Here is an 8,014-nt window from a genome sequence, read left to right as displayed (position 1 = left end):
GATCCGATGACAAAAATCCTAAAGTGCGAGTCACACGTATCTATCACAGCATGTAACGAGATAGGTGAGGTTCTCGAATATCGCGAATTGTTATCTATAAATGATAGCTGATAGTCCGATGCGTTATGCCCATGGAACAGATGACGCTGCAATCCTTGATGTTAGCGGCACTGTTATCATGTTGTCCATCTCAGGTCAAATGTCACCAAGCCTGACACTTTATGCTTCAGATCAATAGACGGTCGCCAACTAAAGTTAGGAGGTGTTTTTCCTAGTTTGTTTCGAATCAGGTATGATGGCCATCACGGCCGGACGTCCTATCCTATTTGCGATGCGATGCGGGGCACCGCGATGCGATGCGATGCGATGCGAAGAGATGGGATGCGATGCCAAGCGATGCCAAGCGAGGCGAGGCTAGGCGAGGCGAGGCGTGGCGAGGCGAGGAGATACATGATGCTGCGATACGATGCGTGATTTTGCGATGAGCGATACGATAACGATGTTACGATGCGATATGACGATGCACAATAGTAATGTTTTTTCAAACCCTGGACATATCAATAACTCCAACTGCTTGGACGTTTAGTTTTTATATTACTGTGATAATTCCCTACTGAGCACACGTGTGTTCCTCGCCCACTTCTCTATCTTTATTTGGGCATGTCAGTGAACAGTTTGAGAACTTGAACACCCATTCAGTTTTGAGTTTTCCAAAATTTTCTTGAGACAAAGCAAATTAGATTTAATAAACTACCCTCAGGGGAGGGGACCTCAACAGTGACGACACAAGTATGTCTCTCTAGCGTGTGTGCGTGCGTGCGTGCGTGCGTGCGTGCGTGCGTGAGTGCGTGCGTGCGTGCGTGCGTGCGTGTGTGTGTTTAACGCCGCTGTACCCAGGCTAAATGATGGCGGTCTGTCATTAATCAAGTGAATCAGTGATTAACATTATGAGCATCGATATTCGTCATTGGGATACGATGACATGCATCAACAAAGTCAGCTATCCTGACCACTGGTTAGTCGCCTCTTACAACAAGAATGAAGACCTATTCTAACCTGGATCTTGCCTGAAGTGTAGGGGTATGATTGTTTGTTTGTTTGTTTACTGTATAACGCAGCAAATTCCAGCTTTATGACGACGGTCAGTAAATAATCGAAGCTTCACGAGACAATCCAGTGATCGACATCCGGAGCATCAATCTACGCAATTGGGATACGATGCCATGATTCCAACAAGTCAGCGAGCCTGACCACCCGATCCCGTTAGTCGCCTCTCACGACAGACATGGGTGTCTGAAGACCAATGTGTACCCGGAATCTTCAAGCGACTGTGGCGGTATGCACCAAGTGATACGAAATATACAGTCACAGAGTGAGGCTATGTTGCAGGTTTTATACTAGATTGGTTAGACTTACTGATACACAAAATACAATATCATTCAGATAAACACACAGAGTATGGGTTGACATGTGAAAACCCACACGTCACGTGACTCACGATTAAACAAAACATGCATAACGCAAATACAAAGTTGTTCATCCAAAGTTTAGGTAGATACTAACTTTTGTTAAAATCACAATGACAACACTCTACATTACATCGGTGTCAATATTAAATACATGATCAGATCGCATTTACAAGAAATCGTTATTTCAAACACACATCGATCTTAACAACGCAATAATTTCAACAACTTTACATCGCATTGTCACATCGTCTATCACATGGCATTGTCACAGCGTCTATCACATCGCATTGTCACATCGTCTATCACATCGCATTGTCACATTGCAACATCATAATATAAGTTGTAGCAGGATCACGAGTTTCATGCTTTACGCGTTCGGTTTTATACCTAAACGAGGGACGCATAAAATGCCATGTACCCCGGGTGATCCTGCTGCAACGAATTTATCTTACTGACATGTTTATATTATAAGACATTGTAAAAGATTTAAAGCAAATTCAAAATTGATATAAAAAAATTGTTCCATTGAGCAGAGGTTAGCTTGCGCTATGTGACGTGACTGTCATTAAGTATTGGAGAAAACACGCTCACGAGGTTTTGGTAGACAGCATGCCCTGGGGAGAGGGAAAAACCAAGGGGGCGAAGATCCCGCTGTTTTCCCCGGCCGCCAGGCCATGCTCTGTCTACCAAAACCGAGGGAAAGTGTTTTTCAATACTTATAAAACGAAGAAAAGAAACTTAAAACAACATTTATCATCATTTTTATATTTCGAACATACTTTCCATGAACCTTAGGAAACGCGCGTAAAATATCTGTTGCTGGCGTACGGATCTAGAAAAGGACATTCTAAAAACCAGTGTGGCTTTTACAGATATGAAGGTTGCGAGTTCGATCCTCGATCGGGAATGTAAAGAAAACATGGATGGGGGGCGAGGGGTGGTGGGGGGTGGTTATACTGAAAGTGACACCCCGTTAATCCGGACAAATACTGTAGTGGCGTATACATGCAGCGACACCCCGTTAATCCGGACGATTACTGAAGGGGATGTATACTGAAAGTGACACCCCGTTACACACATCATACACATCATACACATCATACACACATACTCACACACACGCACATCATACACACACGCACGGACACACTCAGATACACACACACACACACACGCACGCACGCGCGCGAACACACACACACACGCACGCGCATACACAAACACATCACAAACACACACTATGTTCACTATAATTCTGGGTTCGAACCCAGATTCTCCTTGAACATGTTTCCGGGTTTGTCAGCATCATACCCGTGCTAGAGCGTCTCACCAAATGATAACATCGAACGTGACCTGCATCACTTCGGGCCTTCCTCCCACAGTAAGCTGACACGGGTATATCTGAGCATCCGCGACAGCATCAATGTGTCTTTATTGCATGGCTCACAACTCACACCCAATTGATTATTTACCCTGGGAACCTCTGCCTTTTCTACATAGCAAATATTTATTGGTAGTGACTTTCTCTACTACACCCGAACACCATGAGGTAGAAATCCTGTCAGGGGAACGTATAAAAATATGTCATAGCTAAAAAACAATTGTCAATAAAAAAAATAAAAAGCAGTCTATATATTTTATGAAAACATTCCGAACAAAGGATAAAGTTAGAGGGACTGTCTGTAACATTGAAGGCAGGGTCAGGGTCTTCTTCAAGGTCATTATCTGACAACACGTTCTCACATGGGACGGTCAGAAAAGGTTGTGAGTGACCTACTTAAAAGGTCAAAGGCCATATCCAAGGTCATTCGTAAAGTATATTTGCCACCTTCACTAAAACGGCATTTCCTGTAGATATGTTTCCACCAGCATGGAGTGGTTCTACTCGAGCTCGTTGATGACTTTTGTAGGACAAGTGATGAAATCAGATGACATTAGTAGGTCACGGTGTTTGTTTGCAACTGACATGGAACCTCAACACTCAAAAATGTTTTATGTTCATGATAACTGTTTGTTTAACGCCGCACTCATCACTATTCCAGCTACATGATAACTGTTTGTTTAACGCCGCACTCATCACTATTCCAGCTACATGATAACTGTTTGTTTAACGCCGCACTCATCACTATTCCAGCTACATGATAACTGTTTGTTTAACGCCGCACTCATCACTATTCCAGCTACATGATAACTGTTTGTTTAACGCCGCACTCATCACTATTCCAGCTACATGATAGCTGAGACATGTTTACTGCTGTTGGTAATTTGGTACATTATATCTTTAGGATCGAGCATTTAAGTAGTAAGGTTTTGAGCGACCTTCATTGAAGATCAAGGTCACTGGAATGTTCATCCGTAAGAATCCGAGAATAATGTTGAGGTTGATAGAGCAGACCACCATATGGACATTGGTCGTCTGATTTAGTTAGGCATCAACGACCTTGGCACGATGTGGCCGTGCGTTATCGTCCATGGGGATGCAGACTGGTCCTACTGAACCAGCATACGGGTATCACGTACACAACCAGAATGTCATCCCTGAAGCGCACCCCATCCAAATCACGCCCCAAATCATGACTGAGACCCCTCCAGAGCGCACATGTTCGGCAACGTTAAAATCTGGAAATCTTTTTCCATACCGGTCTCGACGATCTGTTAAGTCTACACAGTATCTCGATTCACCAGTGAAAAGTCCTGGAGCCAGGTCCCGGATGTCCAAATGTTTGCCCGTGGTGTCCGGATGGTGGGATGCGAAGCATTACCCCCGTGACCGGGAGCCAGCCTCCCTGAAACGATTACGCTCTGTCTGAGTAGAAACGTTAATGCCAATCGTTTCTCACAATCTTGGTGAACTTTCTTTTGAACGTCAGTTTATAACATTTGCAGATATAAAATATAATTAAATGATTGGTTGAAAAAAAAACTGGCTTTTTCACGTTTAAGTTTTAAAGACATTTGTTGCATATTATGTGAACGTTTATACCTTTCCTTGTTGGGGCAAACAGCAGGTGATGTTCCTGTCTGGATGCCACGTCACACACCGTGACAGTTACGCGCCCACGAGGGCCAGGTGAGTCGGGTAATTCCAAGTGAGTTCCGTGTGTGCTGGGTGGGTAACAGATACGTGACAACACCTGTGACATCACACCTCTGCTGGATGGGATGCAGTCTGATGCATCACCTCAAGTGTGACATCAATTTAACATTTTACCCGGTGCATCGATTTCCCAGGCGTTAAACTGCGTATGAGAAACAGAGTGGTTTAACAACAACGTGCCAACAATCCGTGCACACTGTTTTTTAGTGACGTTGGTTGGTTGGTTTGTTTGTTGTTTAACGCCGCACTCAGCAATATTCCAGCTAAATGACGGCGGTCTGTAAATTATCGAGTCTGGACCAGACAATCCAGTGATTAATATCATGAGCATCGATCCACGCAATTGGGATCGATGATATGCATCAACCAAGTCAGCGAGCCTGACCACCCGATCCCGTTAGTCGCCTTTTACGACAAGCATAGTCGCCTTTTACGGCAAGCATGGGTTGCTGAAGGCCTATTCTACCCCGGGTCTCAGTGACGATACGCGTGAGTGAGATTATTTCAGTCGCTCTGTAAGTATCACAGTTATGGCATCACAGCTGGGAGCCCCAGGTAGTGCAGCCCCTGGTAGTGCAGCCCCAGGTAGTGCAGCCCCAGGTAGTGTAGCCTAAGGTAGTGCAGCCCCAGGTAGTGCAGCCCCTGGTAGTGTAGCCCCGGGTAGTGTAGCCCCGGGTAGTGTAGCCCCAGGTAGTCCAGCCCCAGGTAGTGTAGCCCCAGGTAGTGCAGCCCCAGGTAGTGTAGCCCCAGGTAGTGTAGCCCCTGGTAGTGTAGCCCCAGGTAGTGCAGCCCCGGGTAGTGTAGCCCCAGGTAGTGTAGCCCCAGGTAGTGCAGCCCCAGGTAGTGTAGCCCCAGGTAGTGCAGCCCCAGGTAGTGTAGCCCCGGGTAGTGTAGCCCCAGGTAGTGTAGCCCCAGGTAGTGTAGCCCCAGGTAGTGCAGCCCCATGTAGTGTAGCCCCAGGTAGTGTAGCCCCAGGTAGTGCAGCCCCAGGTAGTGCAGCCCCAGGTAGTGTAGCCCCAGGTAGTGTAGCCCCGGGTAGTGTAGCCCCAGGTAGTGCAGCCCCAGGTAGTGTAGCCCCAGGTAGTGCAGCCCCAGGTAGTGTAGCCCCAGGTAGTGTAGCCCATGGTAGTGTAGCCCCAGGTAGTGCAGCCCCAGGTAGTGTAGCCCCAGGTAGTGCAGCCCCAGGTAGTGCAGCCCCAGGTAGTGCAGCCCCAGGTAGTGTAGCCCCGGGTAGTGTAGCCCCAGGTAGTGTAGCCCCGGGTAGTGTAGCCCCAGGTAGTGTAGCCCAAGGTAGTTTGGCCCCAGGTAGTGCAGCCTGAGATAGTGTAACCCCGGGTAGTGTAGCCCCTGGTAGTGTAGCCCCGGGTAGTGTAGCTTAAGGTAGTGTAGCCCCGGGTAGTGTAGCCCCAGGTAGTGTAGCCCCAGGTAGTGCAGCCCCTGGTAGTGTAGCCCCAGGTAGTGTAGCCTCAGGTAGTGTAGCCCCAGGTAGTGCAGCCCCAGGTAGTGTAGCCCCAGGTAGTGCAGCCCCAGGTAGTGTAGCCCCGGGTAGTGTAGCCCCAGGTAGTGTAGCCCCGGGTAGTGTAGCCCCAGGTAGTGCAGCCCCAGGTAGTGTAGCCCCTGGTAGTGTAGCCCAAGGTAGTGCAGCCCCAGGTAGTGTAGACCCAGGTAGTGTAGCCCATGGTAGTGTAGCCCCAGGTAGTGCAGCCCCAGGTAGTGTAGCCCCAGGTAGTGTAGCCCCAGGTAGTGTAGCCCCAGGTAGTGTAGCCCCAGGTAGTGCAGCCCCAGGTAGTGTAGCCCCGGGTAGTGTAGCCCCAGGTAGTGTAGCCCCGGGTAGTGTAGCCCCAGGTAGTGTAGCCCAAGGTAGTTTGGCCCCAGGTAGTGCAGCCTGAGATAGTGTAACCCCGGGTAGTGTAGCCCCTGGTAGTGTAGCCCCGGGTAGTGTAGCTTAAGGTAGTGTAGCCCCGGGTAGTGTAGCCCCAGGTAGTGTAGCCCCAGGTAGTGTAGCCCCGGGTAGTGTAGCCCCGGGTTGTGTAGCCCCGGGAAGTGTAGCCCTAGGTAGTGTAGCCCCAGGTAGTGAAGCCCAACGCAGTGAAGCCCCATGTAGTGTAACCCAAGAAAGCATAGCCCCAGATAGCGTAGCCCCAGGTAATTAGTGTAGCCCCGGGTAGTGTAGCCCCAGGTAGTGTAGCCCCGGGTAGCGTAGCCCAAGGTAGTGTAGCCCCAGGTAGTGCAGCCTCAGGTAGTGTAGCCCCAGGTAGTGCAGTCCCAGGTAGTGTAGTCCCGGGTAGTGTAGCCCCAGGTAGTGTAGCCCCTGGTAGATAGATAGATAGATCTTCTTTATTTCCTCCATTTCATGAAGAGTACAAGGTATACAGTGAAAGGACAACATCTATAGTATAAATGTGCACACACACTTACATATATATATTACATATATGTCAGAAGTAGTTCATATACATATGTATCGTATTGATTATTTGTGTTATTAGATGGACAATTAGCATGTGTTATTTACAAATGTACACTTGTTTACAATACATACATTGTTTAGTATAAGCAGCTTCGGATGACTTCATCCCACTTTTTTACTGCACCACCAATATTTATCATGCTCTCTGCCCATACATTGTAGTCTAATTCTACTTCAAGTTGTTCAGGTAACCCGCCAAGCAAAAAAGTCAGAAAGGTGTCATCGTCTGCCCAGATTCTCACAAATATTTTAACATGAAGCAAATCAATGATTTTATCAAATATGATATTTCTTTCTTCTAAATTCTTTTGACATGACATGAAAACATGTTTCACTATATCATTCGCAACTGTTCCACAAATACATTCCTCTGATTCTATTGGCATTGAACCTAAGCGAACTAGTCTAGCTAAGGAAGTAAAATATTCTGGTCTATCGAGAGCAAGTTTCCATAATCTATGTTCTCGTCCAGATCGTATTGTTAGATATCTTGACAGAGATAATCTGCTCAGAAACGCATTGTTTAGTAATTGTTTTTCGTGTAGGTGAATCTTTTCTTTCACCAGTTTTGACAATAATCGTTTCTTGATGAAATTTGAACACATTATATAATCATTAACCTCGTCAGATAAATTATATTTGGAGACAAGATGTAGCATGCTAAAGATGGGTGATTTCGTGTCCCACTTGTTCTTATTAACTAGTGTTGTTTTATATCTAAACTGTCCAAGTCGGGCTAGAAACATTTGTTTGAAAATATACATTAGGTTTGAATTACATAGCTTACCAAGGAGCAAAAGCTTTTGTTGATCAATGTATCCTTGTACTGATATAACACCAATTGTGTCTCTCTCTATTTCTTTAGGCATACGCTTATTAAAACCCTGGATTTTCTTACAGAAATAGCGTTGAGTGATTTCTAGCATTTCATATTCCTTTAATGATAGTTTTCCCCACACATTACATCCATATAAGCCA

General features: G+C 46.4%; 1 protein-coding gene across 1 annotated transcript; it reads right to left on the bottom strand.

The window, feature by feature from the left end:
* Positions 1-5,094: 5,094 nt before the first annotated feature.
* On the bottom strand, positions 5,095-6,666 carry LOC139445351 (glutamine-rich protein 2-like). Its single transcript, XM_071226482.1, has one exon. It carries the CDS (start codon positions 6,664-6,666, stop codon positions 5,095-5,097), a length of 1,572 nt encoding a protein of 523 aa, XP_071082583.1.
* Positions 6,667-8,014: the final 1,348 nt, after the last annotated feature.

The sequence above is a fragment of the Haliotis cracherodii genome, unplaced genomic scaffold, assembly GCF_022045235.1.
Source record: "Haliotis cracherodii isolate W230 unplaced genomic scaffold, xgHalCrac1.p SCAF_6, whole genome shotgun sequence".
In the NCBI taxonomy this organism is placed as follows: domain Eukaryota; kingdom Metazoa; phylum Mollusca; class Gastropoda; order Lepetellida; family Haliotidae; genus Haliotis; species Haliotis cracherodii.
The sequence above is the reverse complement of the archived record's forward strand: the minus strand, read 5'-3'. Positions and strand labels throughout refer to the sequence as shown.

Excerpts from the sequence above, each read along its gene's own strand:
- LOC139445351 (XM_071226482.1), bottom strand. The coding sequence starts at position 6,666 with ATGGGGCTTCACTGCGTTGGGCTTCACTACCTGGGGCTACACTACCTA.